At 38.3% G+C, this 16,103-nt stretch overlaps 1 protein-coding gene across 3 annotated transcripts; it reads right to left on the bottom strand.

Annotated features, from left to right (window-relative positions):
* Nucleotides 1-14,088: 14,088 nt before the first annotated feature.
* Nucleotides 14,089-16,102, bottom strand: LOC108133309 (acyl-coenzyme A diphosphatase NUDT19). 3 transcript variants are annotated; one of them, XM_017253164.3, is made up of 6 exons: nucleotides 15,758-16,102; nucleotides 15,458-15,702; nucleotides 15,128-15,388; nucleotides 14,857-14,938; nucleotides 14,586-14,793; nucleotides 14,089-14,515 (listed from the first exon to the last, which is right to left on the bottom strand). In XM_017253164.3, the coding sequence occupies exons 1-6, from the start codon at nucleotides 15,785-15,787 to the stop codon at nucleotides 14,313-14,315; spliced, it is 1,029 nt and encodes a 342-aa protein (XP_017108653.3). In that variant the 5' UTR covers nucleotides 15,788-16,102; the 3' UTR covers nucleotides 14,089-14,312. The 3 variants fall into 3 exon arrangements, 2 of the variants coding, with proteins under 2 accessions (XP_017108653.3, XP_017108652.3); XM_017253163.3 differs by having other exon boundaries at nucleotides 15,762-16,102; XR_011442135.1 differs by lacking the exon at nucleotides 14,089-14,515 and having other exon boundaries at nucleotides 14,727-14,793; nucleotides 14,857-14,952; nucleotides 15,762-16,102.
* Nucleotide 16,103: the final 1 nt, after the last annotated feature.

Here is a 16,103-nt window from a genome sequence, read left to right as displayed (position 1 = left end):
AATGAACGCAATACTATATTCGGAGATCCAGGAATTTTTGGACTCATTATATTATCCTAGATATTCGTGTGAAGTTCAATGTAGTTCAAAAAACTGAAATCAAGTGATATTTGATCGTTGCAAACCACTAGACATGTAAACATTTTGAAAACTAAGTTCTGATTATTTGTAGAATCTTGGTTACCTCGAAAAAGTGTACAACAACCGTGGGAACATAAACATCGGCTTCCCTCACGTTCCGTTTCTATATATACATGCATATTTTCGAATCGAAATGAAGTCCAACGTCATTACACAACTCAGACAAGTGCAATTAGAGCCCTGAGATTACCAATCAGGTCTGTAATTTGAAATGTTGTGTATCGTTTGCAGCTATATCTTTGAACTTAGCATTTCAAAGGGACTTTTGCTTTATTTACAAAATTTTTTTGTTGTTTTTTATTTTTTTAATAGTAATATTCTTGATATCCTTAAAAATCTTATAAAATGTTATGCCCAGGTCCAATTTTACCCTTCAGGTTTCTTATTAGAGCTTGATAGAGAAATATTACACATGTACATCTTATACATTTGTCTGACGCAGTTTTAAAGTTAAACTTTTGAATTAAAACTTAGCTAGAATTCTAAATTATCCCCTTGATCATGTGGGATGATTAGGAATGAATAAAAACAACAAAATACCGGCAACCGGGGCTTTGATTGCAACACTAGTCGACAGGTGAGGGGGACTATCAACGAAGCTCGTGTCAGCAGTCGACGGGTCGACGGTGTCGGTCGATGAACCCCGGGCGGAAAACTAAAAAAAATTACTAATCCAGCAAAAAAATAATAATAATAAAAAGTGATTGGCATAGCAAAAATACGCTTCCAAGTCTCTACAGAAAGACTGCAACAAATTGCACGCGCGACTTGCATTCATAATGAGGTTACAAAACAATTTTTCCCTTTTTTTTAAATAAATCAATTTAAATATTTCGCCAACATATTGTTATCAGAGCAACCAAACGATTTTAAATAAACTTTTTGTCCAAACTATTTTCGCTGAAATTGCAATAAATTCGAGAGGGAAAGAAAAAATGAGTAACGAAAAAACTGAATCGATTGCAGTAATCAGCATTCCGTCAGTCCTTCGCTTAATTTATTTATTGTTTTCGACTTCAATTTGATGATTTAATTAATATTGAATTACATTACCATTAAGACCGGCTCGGTAATTATACAATATGCATCTGAACAAGTAAATTGCAGGAGCGAGGAGCGGCTGTCACTGTTTTTGCATGTTTTCCTACTATGTGTGTCTGTCTTCCTTGCTCCTTGCCATCGAACAAGGCTTTTAACTGTGCGACTGTACCTGAATTAATTTATGCCAGCGCAAATATTTAGCCAATAAACAAACACACACATACGCACAAGTTGGCGAGGGCTTATTAATTAAGAGGCCACGGCCACGACCAAGACCGGGACTCGGGAGCAAACAGCCTCATTTCCCTGGCACTTTGCTCCTTGCCGGGAAATCGGAAAATCATAAAAGCGTAAAATCGAAATGGCGGTTGCCGAACAGACCACTTCCTTTCTCTCTCTCTCTCTCTGTGTCCTGTCTGCCTTCTTCCTTGCTGTGCCGCCGTCCCCCCTTTATTAACACGCATATCAATTCATTTTGATTGTAATTTATGCCGGAACCAATCGCTGCATATCGCTCACATCGCCTCACCCCAACCCCGGCAGCAGGAGGGCAATAAAATTATTGTTTGTAGATAGACGTTACTGATGCAGTTAAAACCAGCGCAGAGTCTGTCGAATGAAAGTAAGACACATGCGGATTTCGATTTTGGCCAATTTTCCTTTGTTTTGTGTTTACTAGAGCGTGATCTTGAAATGGAAATCTCCTTTTTGGAGGAGGACATCCACATGTACACATGGCGGGTATCAGATAGATTTATGATGCTTTCCAAAGTATGATTTCAAAACTTGCTAGTATTATGGATATTTGACAGCCAAACGATGGCTTTATGAGGCCATAAGACTTTTATGCTTTGATTATTTCAGTTATTAAAGAGTTAGTTTGCTTGAGTAGAAATATATGAACCTTAAATATACCTAGATGAATTCAATAACGCATTATTAAAAAAAAGGTATTATTTTAATCTTCTAAATAACAGAAATAAGCAGTATCTGTATTCGATTTTCAATTGTTTTAGGGATATCAATCCGAATTAGACCCTGACCGTGCAATCAACCTAATTGAACTGCTCCAATGGCCAACATCTGGCCCCGTTTTCTTAGATTCGTGTAACAGAACAGGGGCTGGGTCGGTCCTAAGCCCCAAGCGTTCTAAATCAAAAGACAAACGTCGACAAATGACCCAGCACAGTGAATAAATGAATACCAGAAAGCCGGCAAATCGCACTGAATATATTCGGTAACAATTCATTAAGCAAATAGAAATGTGCGCTAAACGCATTAAGAGATTAGCACACATCGAGCAGGAACACAGTGCTGGGGGAGCACAACAAAACCCATCGATAAACCAATGGTCAGCCCTGGGCGGCAGCTAATGACCCTCATTTGCCAGCCCGCCCATGCAGGGAACTTGGTGGTCTGTGGCCCGGGCCAGAAACCGAATTTAATTGCAAGCAAAAAGGGTCTTTCCGTGTGGGGTCTGATCTGCGGTGGGTAAAGTGCCATTTCTGAATGGGTCTTATGTGCTGCATGTGTGGAAAGGTGAAATCACTGTTGCTACTGGTTTGTTAAGAGCTCATTGTTTCGTCAACAATGTTTCCACGCCCCATCCTCCCAAATGCGGTGATGCCTGGATGTCTCCGAGTCAAATGTGAAAGCGGAAGTTGCCAGTTAAAATTCACTTAAGTGCAATTTAAGGTTTATGCATAGGGTTTATTGTAAATAGTACAAAAGATATGAAGAATGTGTTTATAATCAAAATTCACGAGTACTCACACGAGTTCTAGGCTATACCTAACATATCGAGACCTATTTGCGAAAATAACGTCTTTTGATCAAAATATACCACATTTTACAGGAGAGGTGTTTTTTGGGTAATTTTTGCGGCCCCTAACACGCCGATATCTCAGTAAATATATGCGATTAGTGTTGGATATTTTGGGAGGAAAAGCTCCTAATTGTTTCGAAAAATGGCGCTTACTTTATTTTTTAAAAAAGGGCTCGATATGAATAATATATATACATTGTTCATAGAAAGTAAAAAAAAAGTTGAATTAATTCTAGTTCAAAGATTGCATGTAATCATATCCTTGTTTTCCCACTTCCTTCCCAATCGGGTTTACTCCAATCTTTCACGGAAGTGACCCACATAGAATCCTTAAACTCCAGGCGACCAAACATCACGTTCCATCTTTTTCTTTTTCCCTATCCATTTCATCAAATCGTTTCCCTCTCTTTTCAGACCTCGTCCTGTCGCTTTATAGTACTCTCGTCCGTTGGCCGTGTGATAAACGTTTATGATTATTTTATGTTCTATCTACTGGAGTTTGACTTTCGCAATTTGACGCTGGTATATCTGGAGACTTCATTTAGTTTAAATAGCGCTCAGAAAGTTTCTAAAAAGGTGGCCGCGATAAAAAAATGAAACATGAAACATATTCTGCAGGCTAAGGGGTACAGACTCAAAATTAAGAAGCTGTTTTTCCAACTCTATACAAGAAAACTTCAATGTAAGAACAACCATTTAAAAAAACATCTAAAAATCTTTATAATATTAGATTGTTTTTTTCCAGTGTTCTAGCTTCTCTCTGCGAATGCAATTTATGACTTTTTAGGGGAAGATTCGACCAAAAAAAAAATATATAAAGAATATGTAGCAGCAAGTCACACGTGACTGCAATGAACGTTGCTTTCGCCACCCATCAACTCCAACACCCGATACCGCTCACATACATGGGGGTGTCCACTGTGGATGCGGGTCCTTGCTCGTGTCCAGCGCTGGCTACGTGTCATTTGTCCTATCTGGTCAGGCAAATCTTTCGCATCCCCTCGCCCGGTTCAGTGCAAATTCTGGCCCGGACAATTTCCATAATCGTTGGTTAAACAAGACCGCACACCCCACAACTGACTGACCAAACTGACCACAGTTTATGCCCTTGCTTTTATGACCATAAGCCTTTTTGGTTACGCTCCTAAGTCCTGGGCAGATCCTTTGTGGACCTTGTTTGAATTATGCCTTTCCATATTTTTATTCACTTAACACATCCCCTCCCGGTGCAAAGAAAAAAGGGCTTCTTAGGCTTAATCAAATTATGCCTTATCTCGGCGGAGGTCAAAACGCAAATAGCCATAAACATGTAGATTAAATCCCCATTGACCAGGTCCGACAGTCAACCGGTTGGTCACCCACATTCCCGGGTGCAGGCACCATGTGACCTTGTTTCTTCCGGGGATTTTATAACGTTAATCCCTTTAATGGTGGCCACACAATGCATCGCACAAATTCACACATGTTTATGTTGAGTTTTGGTAATTAAAAGTCTAGTTTTATGTGTGCAACTAGAGAACTGCGAAGGGCTATCGATCAACAATAAATATTTAACCAATATATTATATACGTATTTATATACCAAAAGTTATAAGTACTTTCTGGTGGGGAGGGTAGGATAAATTTATGAGCGTACTGGGCTCTTAAGTATTTAATAGCTGGTTACTAACAACTACCCAGAATACCAGGTTTAAAGGACAAATAGGTAATAAACGTTTTTAGTAAATGTTTTTTATTAAATTTGTATCATATGTTGTTTCATAACATTAAAAAATTAGCAACTGATACAAAAAAATTGGCTAGTTTTATACACACTATAAAAAATAGAATATTAATACATGTAGATTATAGAAAAATGTCCCAACACTTCCAACTACGGCAATGCTAAAAATAGTTTGATAAAAAATGACGATGATCAGTTCCGACCTTAGAGGCTATACAAAAATGTAGATAAACAATCAATCTAGTGAAATTAAGAACTTTAATTATCGATTTAAAAAAGAGGGTTTAAAAATTCTTTCCGGTCTATCCATTATGGAAAGTTAAAACATCTTTTATTGAACATGAAACCCTTTTTAAATATTAAATCAAAATTTATACAGCAACAGCAAAGGTTCCATCTCATTTAAAGGGAGAATTGAAACTGATTCCTTATCATTCTTAGTAACTGTTAGCCAAAACGCAAAATGAGCCACAGGAAATACATAAATATCGACTCGAAATCTTGAAAGAAGTCGATATGGTTCAAACCAGCAGAAGCAGTCAAGGAACCGGCCTTATTTCATGCTCAATTCAAATGTTGTTCAATCTCATTCAAACAATTTGTATTGTAGTTTTATTACCACAATAAAACGGATTAAGCAGCTCGCTCTCCCCTCCTGGCCTGGGGGGGAAAACGGAAAAAAGGATACAATGAAGTCAGACCCGAGAAAAGGGGGCGTGCCGGCTCTGGTCGTGTGTGTTCGCCTTTTAAATTGGTTGAATTTCCGCACGAATTAAATTTTCTTGAAGCCAAGTGAAGGAGTGAAAAAATATTTCACGCTTCGTCTGACTGTCGATTGGAGGGGAGGGCAGCAAGGAAGGGTATATTATAGAGTCCTTTCCGGAATATTTCACACTTTGCCCGTACAAATCAGCGACACGTGGCAAGTGCCATATAATTTATAACTGTGAATAAAGGCCAAAAGAGACCTCAAGATTTTGATGGGGACGTGCAGAGTCTTTAATTTGATACCCTCAATCTGCTTAACTTTTCTGTTCTTTGAAGGAAATTTAAAATTTTTTTCTCTGCCTTACCTTCCATTGAACCATCCAATTCATTTGGCTTAAAAATTATTATCATCCATTATATTATCATCTCCAGCAAACGGAAAAATTAATTTTTTTCCTTTGTAGGATTTTAAAGAATATTTTCAGTAACTTTCTTTCATGTCGCTCAAAGATAGACGAATCTTGAATCGATTTACTTGGATTTCACGCTATGACTGCTCCTTTCTAAGGACAAGACCTTTGTTAGTAGACTTCGGACGACCATTCGTACATATGTCTGATTCATATCTAAATCTATTACAATTCATATTCATATGCCAAGCACACAAACATCAACCCTCCTGCCCGGAAAAATTCCGATTTCAAAGAAGGGCAGTGCGTTTCACTGATATAAGTTTTCTTATCTATTTTATTTATACGGAGTTACAAAGTTTTTTAATTTTTTTGCATATGCTTTTTTGTGATGGGTTTTTTTCGAGAGAAAAATTAAAAGATTTTAATTTTTAAGATATAGTTAAGAATCACTATTATTTTAAAATGACAAGTTTTAATATTTTTCAAATGTATAGTTTGAATTGATGGACTGCACTGTATTTGTTGGCCTGTTCAATCAAGTGTTAAAGAGTTTTTTGAGAAACTTCTTGTGTCGCAATTTCTTTTTCACTTTCTACCCCTTTCGTAAGTGTTTTTCGTTCCAATGCTATTGCTTAGCCTAATATCCGAATAAACATACTTTATCCGTTATTGCCGTCAAATTTATGGTTTCTTAAATGCCATCCAGACTTCTAAGGACCATCTAAGGACTTCCTCCCGAAATATGAGATAGCAAAGGGGATTTTGAAAAGGGTTTTTTACGAAGTCAATTTGGGATCTTTTCAGTCGAATTCTTTGGTCAATTGTTGCCAGGATAAATGTACTAGATGGGCCAAATAAGGGAACCTTTTTTGTTAAGGTGAATAAAATGAACAAATATACATAAATATAGTAAATATGTATGTATGTGTGAAGAAAAATTGAAGCAGAAATGATGTGTAAATAATTTTCAATTGCAAATTGCAATTAAACCAATGATACAAGGTCACAGTTTTTTGCACAGATGACAGAAAAGTGCCAAAAGTGGCGCCGCTAACGAAATTGCAAATTGTGCACAAGCACCACCGAAATGCAACGCTGTTTGAACACATATTTTTATGATTCAGATTGTCTGTATGGTGCTTCTGTGGAATGCAATTGAAATCCATGACAAAATAATGTCTTGCACCTACCCCAATGCAGGCAGCAGCAACAACAACTGCAAAGGCAGGGAAAGCTCCGCTTCCCAGTGTGGCCTTTGCGCAGGTCCGACACTGGAAAATGAATTACGAAGAGTCCTCCAGTTTAGAGGGAAAATGTCCGAGAGGGAGAGCCACAGGGCCCATCCTTCGGCGGTGTACGTATGTATGTATGTGTTAAGCTTGGGTGCGTAATGGTGACTTAGGTGTGAAACCTGCAAGGAGCCTGAAAGAGAACGACATATAGGCAGTGAGAGTGACAAAGCCAGCCAACAGCTAAATAGAAATTAACGGGAGCAAGTGGAGCTACAACATCAACAATACAGGTTTGGAGCAAGCGCATAATTCATATTTCACAGAAACGCTACGCCCACAGTGCGTAAGTGTGCGTTGCCTATTTTGATGAGAGTGGGCTATATTCAGGTGGTTTTCGTATGTAAACATACAAACAGGTATAATTTAAAATGGCCCCCAAAATGTATGTTTAAATAAAGCTTAATTTGATGTTACAGGGTTTTCAATTAAAAACCAAATATTAAACTATTTATACTTACATACATATGTAAAATAAATAAAATGTTTACATTTTTAATGTATACCTTATAAAATGTTTTATATTTTAGACGGTTAAGTCTTCTATTCTATTTTATAATATTTTTTTACCTCTAGGACTTTTTAAATATAAAAATGTACCAATTTTCTATACGAATAAAATTCTATTCCGTTTTAGAATTCTAAAATCTAAATAGTCAAACTCTTGTTTAAAAAAAAAAACTATTTTTCTATTCTAGACATTTTAAAAATATTATAAATTCCTTACCTTAAAATTAAAGGAATAATTCCTTACCTTATCTAAAAGCTTACCTTGAAATTCCACAAATCTGCATCAAAATCTGGGAACAAAATATTTTTAAGATTTTTTGTCAAATTTTCTGGGCTGTCCCCTTCAAAATGTGCAAAATGCATTTGGAGCCCCATATGACCCACTGCGAAGGCCATATCTTAGGAAATATTCATCCGATTCTTGAACGGAATACCTTAAACGATTTGTGAATCGATTCTCCATAAACCTGCATCAAAATCTGGGAACAAAATATTTTTAATATTTTTTTTCAAATTTTCTGGGCTGTCCCCTTCAAAATGTGCAAAATGCATGGAAGCCCCATATGACCCACTGCGTAGGCCATATCTTAGGAAATATTCATCCGATTCTTAAGCGGAATACTTTAAACGATTTGTGGATCGATTCTCCATAAATCTGCATCAAAATCTGGGAACAAAATATTTTCAAGATTTTTTGTCAAATTTTCTGGGCTGTCCCCTTCAAAATGTGCAAAATGCATGGGGAGCCCCATATGACCCACTGCGAAGGCCATATCTTAGGAAATATTCATCCGATTCTTGAGCGGAATACCTTAAACGGTTTGTGGATCGATTCTCCATAAATCTGCATCAAAATCTGGGAACAAAATATTTTTAATATTTTTTGTCAAATTTTCTGGGCTGTCCCCTTCAAAATGTGCAAAATGCATGGAAGCCCCATATGACCCACTGCGAAGGCCATATCTTAGGAAATATTCATCCGATTCTTGAGCGGAATACTTTAAACGATTTGTGGATCGATTCTCCATAAATCTGCATCAAAATCTGGGAACAAAATATTTTAAAGATTTTTTGTCAAATTTTCTGGGCTGTCCCCTTCAAAATGTGCAAAATGCATGGGGAGCCCCATATGACCCACTGCGAAGGCCATATCTTAGGAAATATTCATCCGATTCTTGAGCGGAATACTTTAAACGATTTGTGGATCGATTCTCCATAAATCTGCATCAAAAATCTGGGAACAAAATATTTTCAAGATTTTTTGTCAAATTTTCTGGGCTGTCCCCTTCAAAATGTGCAAAATGCATGGGGAGCCCCATATGACCCACTGCGAAGGCCATATCTTAGGAAATATTCATCCGATTCTTGAACGGAATACTTTAAACGATTTGTGGATCGATTCTCCATAAATCTGCATCAAAATCTGGGAACAAAATATTTTAAAGATTTTTTGTCAAATTTTCTGGGCTGTCCCCTTCAAAATGTGCAAAATGCATGGAAGCCCCATATGACCCACTGCGTAGGCCATATCTTAGGAAATATTCATCCGATTCTTGAGCGGAATACTTTAAACGATTTGTGGATCGATTCTCCATAAATCTGCATCAAAATCTGGGAACAAAATATTTTCAAGATTTTTTGTCAAATTTTCTGGGCTGTCCCCTTCAAAATGTGCAAAATGCATGGGGAGCCCCATATGACCCACTGCGAAGGCCATATCTTAGGAAATATTCATCCGATTCTTGAACGGAATGCCTTAAACGATTTGTGGATCGATTCTCCATAAATCTGCATCAAAATCTGGGAACAAAATATTTTAAAGATTTTTTGTCAAATTTTCTGGGCTGTCCCCTTCAAAATGTGCAAAATGCATGGGGAGCCCCATATGACCCACTGCGTAGGCCATATCTTAGGAAATATTCATCCGATTCTTGAGCGGAATACCTTAAACGATTTGTGGATCGATTCTCCATAAATCTGCATCAAAATCTGGGAACAAAATATTTTTAATATTTTTTGTCAAATTTTCTGGGCTGTCCCCTTCAAAATGTGCAAAATGCATGGAAGCCCCATATGACCCACTGCGAAGGCCATATCTTAGGAAATATTCATCCGATTCTTGAGCGGAATACCTTAAACGGTTTGTGGATCGATTCTCCATAAATCTGCATCAAAATCTGGGAACAAAATATTTTTAATATTTTTTGTCAAATTTTCTGGGCTGTCCCCTTCAAAATGTGCAAAATGCATGGAAGCCCCATATGACCCACTGCGAAGGCCATATCTTAGGAAATATTCATCCGATTCTTGAGCGGAATACTTTAAACGATTTGTGGATCGATTCTCCATAAATCTGCATCAAAATCTGGGAACAAAATATTTTAAAGATTTTTTGTCAAATTTTCTGGGCTGTCCCCTTCAAAATGTGCAAAATGCATGGGGAGCCCCATATGACCCACTGCGAAGGCCATATCTTAGGAAATATTCATCCGATTCTTGAGCGGAATACTTTAAACGATTTGTGGATCGATTCTCCATAAATCTGCATCAAAAATCTGGGAACAAAATATTTTCAAGATTTTTTGTCAAATTTTCTGGGCTGTCCCCTTCAAAATGTGCAAAATGCATGGGGAGCCCCATATGACCCACTGCGAAGGCCATATCTTAGGAAATATTCATCCGATTCTTGAACGGAATACTTTAAACGATTTGTGGATCGATTCTCCATAAATCTGCATCAAAATCTGGGAACAAAATATTTTAAAGATTTTTTGTCAAATTTTCTGGGCTGTCCCCTTCAAAATGTGCAAAATGCATGGAAGCCCCATATGACCCACTGCGTAGGCCATATCTTAGGAAATATTCATCCGATTCTTGAGCGGAATACTTTAAACGATTTGTGGATCGATTCTCCATAAATCTGCATCAAAATCTGGGAACAAAATATTTTCAAGATTTTTTGTCAAATTTTCTGGGCTGTCCCCTTCAAAATGTGCAAAATGCATGGGGAGCCCCATATGACCCACTGCGAAGGCCATATCTTAGGAAATATTCATCCGATTCTTGAACGGAATGCCTTAAACGATTTGTGGATCGATTCTCCATAAATCTGCATCAAAATCTGGGAACAAAATATTTTAAAGATTTTTTGTCAAATTTTCTGGGCTGTCCCCTTCAAAATGTGCAAAATGCATGGGGAGCCCCATATGACCCACTGCGTAGGCCATATCTTAGGAAATATTCATCCGATTCTTGAGCGGAATACCTTAAACGATTTGTGGATCGATTCTCCATAAATCTGCATCAAAATCTCGGAACAAAATATTTTTAATATTTTTTGTCAAATTTTCTGGGCTGTCCCCTTCAAAATGTGCAAAATGCATGGAAGCCCCATATGACCCACTGCGCAGGCCATATCTTAGGAAATATTCATCCGATTCTTGATCGGAATACTTTAAACGATTTGTGGATCGATTCTCCATAAATCTGCATCAAAATCTGGGAACAAAATATTTTTAATATTTTTTGTCAAATTTTCTGGGCTGTCCCCTTCAAAATGTGCAAAATGCATGGGGAGCCCCATATGACCCACTGCGAAGGCCATATCTTAGGAAATATTTATCCGATTCTTGAACGGAATACCTTAAACGATTTGTGGATCGATTCTTTATAAATCTGCATCAACATTTGGAAACAAAATATTTTTAAGATTTTTCGTCAAATTTTCTGGGCTGTACCCTTCAAAATACCCTTCAATGTACCCTGAAAAAATTTTGCCCAGTGGGCCTTTTTCCTTAAATCCGCCACTGAGGATTTGGCATGGAGACTCCTATAATGCCCACGAAGTTCAAGTTTGATTCAAATTGTTTGCGTCCAAATTTTACTTCGTTGTAGCGCCAGTTCATTAATGTTTTTGGAAAATGTTTTAATGCCAAACTGTTCCAATGGCGAAATCAAAAATTAATCAGATCAGAAAACTTTTACTGGAGTTATAGATTTTTTAATCGCTATTTTTAGTCTAGTCTGCAGTTGTTGTTTTTCCCAAGCGCAAAAGCATGCAACAAACATTTTTTGCTAAAAATCTATACCGTTATTGTTTAGTTAAATTAGTTAAATTGTGGTTAGTTAGTTAAAGGTTTAATTGTTGGTGAAAAAGATAAGTACCGGGTATCATATAGTCGGGTAATTCGACTACAGCCGTCCTTTCATGTTTGAAATTCAAGAGCTTATTATTTCAAAAGGTAATCCAGAAAATTTTATTTTAAATAGTAACTATGTAAATATATAATATAAGAAACTTTATATCATTAAAATAATGATAATTTAAGAAATCCTATCAGAGAGATTTAACTCTTAAAATAATCCCTTGATTTGAGAATGTTTATTTTACATTTTTGTAATTGTAAAGAAAAATTAAATATTACTATTTAATCCAACGAGCCCAAAGCTTAAACATTGACTTCGTTTATCATACTTTTATTATATGTATGGTGTGTACATATGTCCATTTAGGTTTTCATCTGCAACCCCACAGACATGATACCTGTGGGAAGATAAAGGAACCACCAAATAAAGACATCATTAGAAAATCATGTAGCGCATTAGTAGAACTGTCGTCGCCACACCCCCGCCCGCAACAGCTCCCACTCCCTCTCCGGGAGGCCGCCGCAATTGCCATTATGTTGAACACGCAAGTCAATTGATGCAATTTGTTCGACCAGCCGGAGACGGAGGGCTAGAGAGCCAGAGTGCCGGAGCAATTTCCCCAGTGACAATCTGACATGCCGTAACAGGTTCACGGTCTGTCGAATAGTGGGTGGTGCCCTGCGGGTGAAAGATGGAAGGGTGGAAGGGCCTGCTCTCATCAACAGTTAGCAGCTTTTACTGGTGCTCCAAGGGTTGCCAATCCGGCCAGCAGGCCAGCCGGTCCGCCCTTAAATGAATTGCGGCGATTTATTGCGGTAATACTCATTTAGACGACCTGCTCCCAGGGGGTGGTGTGGCAAGGAGAATGTGGAGTCTAGTGCAAACAATGCACACAATAAAAATAAATCTCTCCTGGTAGAACAAGTGTGTGCGTGAATTTTGTTACACCCGTGGGAAGTCCGGGTGAGAAGTTGTCAATTACTTGTGAATGGATCCAACCGATGGTCCACTCCGCTTTGGCATTCATGTCACCACCAGATACCAGGGACATCCTCGAATAATCGCCCTAATTGGGCGAAAAGTACGTGATATGCATTTCCACCTGGCAGGGCAATTAATAAACCCCATTCCGACTTATCGGCGTCCACGTAAATCAGCATTATGTCGCCGCAATGAAAATGAGCTCTAAATTCAATTACATGCCATGTCTTCATCGTTCTTAGCCTCCTCGCCTCAAGGGGTCCTCTGTCCCGCATAAATCAAGATGTCCTTCCAGCCAGTCTTCCCGGGCTTAAAATTCTAATTTACCCGAGACCTGTAACGTCTTAGTAGATGTAGAAGCTAAGCGGCTTTGGCGCTCATAACTCACAGGGCACTTTGTCACATTATTCATTTAAAATTTAATGGGTAATTTATGGGCGGCTTTGTCAACCTCCGCCACCGTTGAGAAACACCTAATTGGAAAGTTTTTGTCGGGGGGTAATTATTAAAATTATTATTACTAAAACTATATTTTTTTTTTATTAATCTAAGTTTGACTTTCCAATAAAAAAAACCTTTTTCTAAATTTAGGCATCATTTAAAAATTTTAATTATAAATCACAGTCTTTATAATACTCGCCTACCCATTGCGTGCTTTCTCCATGATGGTTTACTTCATTGGGGTCGCATAATAGCATAATTAATCGATATTAAATGAACAGCAACAAAACAATAAACGCCGGAAACCAGCCACAAAAGGTTAAATTAAACGAAGTAATTGTTACACAGCCTTGGCCGCTACCCCTGGGGCGGAGTTCCACCCCATCTCGAACTTCTTCAGATCGTCCCTTCTCAAAAGATAGTCCTGGCTGGGTACTTCACAATGCATAATAAACAGTTGAGCAAGCACGGAGCAAACAAAAGTGGGGACACGAAGCTCGTTGAGATTTTGATTTTTAAACGGCTCGCCAGGGGTGACAGTAGTGGGTATGGATGTGGGCTTGAGTCTGGCTGGGGTATTCAAAAGTTGAAGCTGTAATGCGCACAATTCAACGCGGCAGGTGGCATTAAACAGCCCAAATGTGGTTGGAAGGATCTACACATAAAGTGATTTAAATGCATTCCTAATGGGATGAAATTATGTACTGTCTGGACTCGCTACCTCCTCTTCAAACGCATTCCAATTTGCGGTTGGGGGAGAGAATGAATATGCAAGGAGTTGCGCTTTTGACGTGTCACTTTTTCCTCAAGAGGGATAGATTATAAAAGGCGTCAGCTTGACCGTAAGATAACTTTAAACACCCGCTAACCTTAAATTGTACGCTTTTAATTAAAAATTGTATATACAATTATAATTAATTCCATTTTTGGGCACATCCTTTTGATAATTTGGTCTGGAAAAGCCGCTTAAAATAATTTCAAAACAACAATTTGTGATGGCTCCATTGCCGGGGTCACGTTAAGCATCTTATCAGAGCTTAGCAGCTGGGGTCACCACTGTCATTAATGGTCATCCAGTCAGCCAGGGAATGTGATTACAACTTTTGCCGCTCTTGATGGAATTTTAGCGGTTTCAAGTGATTGTTTGGTGGCGAAAAATTAAGTTCTACATCAAAAATAGATGCATTGGAAGTATAGCGGTGTATGCATTTCGAACGGCTTTGAAACTCCTCCAAAGTTCCAGGAAAATTAATAATTTCTCGCACCAAATGCGGTTCTGGGACATAAAAGTCGTCACCTAAAGAATAAATAATGTTTTTTATAAGAATTTTAGAATAAGAACAAGGTATTTTTAAAATGAAACTTGCCTGGCAACACAAACACCATCCGTCCCTCGCATTCATAGGTCACCGGGACAAACAATGTAGTGCCTAGTGCACTGCGTTTTACAGCAAAATCCAAAAGGCTCTTATAGGTTTTTACTCCCATTAGAGGGGATAATTCATAAATTTGAGGAGGAAGAAGCCAAATTTCTCCAAGATTAGTCATTTGTAAAAACTCAATCGGGGTGGACCACTATTTAATTTGAAATAAAAAGAGACTATAGAGAAAAAAACAAATGAAAATAAACATTCTTACCAGTGTCTCCTTAACTTCAGAGCGCTCAGCTAGTAATTTAGGTTGCGAGGTCACAAAAGCCATGAAGAAGACAGTTTCATAACTATAGGATTGCATCTTAAGTTTTGGATTTTTTGCTTTTTGTATAAGTTGTAGATTTATCAGGGCGGGATTAGGAATTTAAATAAAAACGTACATACGTATGTACGTATTTGTAATATTTATGATGACTTTCTTTAGGATTCTGTGGTTCGAAGCCTACTCTTAATCCGGCCCTGAGTGTGATACCTACCCTTTTCGCAAAAATCCAGGACTGGCCCAAGCAGACCATTCATGCAGAGCCCACAGATCAGGCACAACCTTTAGCTCCCGGCACAGGGTAAGAAACTCACTGGGTTTGTTGTGCACTCGTTGCTGCCAATTTTGAAGATTAGGCACATTCTGAACGCAGGCCACCGGACCAAAGTCCTTAAGATCCTTGATACTTCGGCCGAGCAACACACCTACCTCTTCAAAGCATTCCCGTAGAGCATTGAGACGTAACGTAATCTCTCTTAAAAACCACACAGAGCAAAGATCAGTTTGGCAATATAATTGGAGTACCCGTAACCTTTGGACCTACCTCGACCAAATAATCGAGTTTTTGAAGAAACGATCATAACAACCGTTGCCCTGTGGAGCCAAAATAGCAGGTCGATCATTACTTATAAGTACAAGTCGACGCAGTTCCTTCTGGGGGACACCGAACTCCTCGAAGTATTGCAACCAGGCCACGCTCTCATCGGCTTCAGAGTCCAAAAGGCCACCGGGGAAAACGGTTTGATTAGGCACTACTGCCGTGTTGTCACTACGTTTCAGCATCAGCAACTAAAATATTTGGAGCAATAAGACTCTAAATTCTGTATGTTCGCTAAATAATTACGTGCGTTGTAGTCATTGCTTCTTCCTTCATTTGGAGCCACAAGAATTAAGCTGGCCGAGGTTCTTCTATTAGCCGCCTTCATGACTGGAGATCAGTAAATAAACCAGCTCCTCTTTTCTGTTTTGTTTTGCTCCCCAACAGCTGATGGGGGTGATGATGGTAGTTCGATTGATAACTGCGATAAAAATCCCCACCGGCGTTGCCGGAGTGAGTTGATCTTGATGTGATCCCTTTCTTTAGGGTTGGAAAGCGCGGAATTGCGCGAAAATATTAAAAATTTGAAAGGGTTCATAGAATACCGTATGTATGATCCACATACGGCGAGCAACATACCGAAAAAAAACAA

This window comes from Drosophila bipectinata, chromosome 2L (assembly GCF_030179905.1).
Source record: "Drosophila bipectinata strain 14024-0381.07 chromosome 2L, DbipHiC1v2, whole genome shotgun sequence".
In the NCBI taxonomy this organism is placed as follows: domain Eukaryota; kingdom Metazoa; phylum Arthropoda; class Insecta; order Diptera; family Drosophilidae; genus Drosophila; species Drosophila bipectinata.
This window is presented reverse-complemented; position numbering and strand designations above follow the sequence as displayed.

Bases quoted from the DNA above. Each gene is read 5' to 3' on its own strand.
- LOC108133309 (XM_017253163.3), bottom strand. From the start codon at position 15,839: ATGAAGGCGGCTAATAGAAGAACCTCGGCCAGCTTAATTCTTGTGGCT. The intron at 15,703-15,761 runs GCACGTAATTAT...CAAATATTTTAG, and splicing joins GAAGAAGCAATGACTACAAC to TTGCTGATGCTGAAACGTAG. The intron at 14,794-14,856 runs GTAAGAATGTTT...CAAATTAAATAG, and splicing joins CTGAAGTTAAGGAGACACTG to TGGTCCACCCCGATTGAGTT.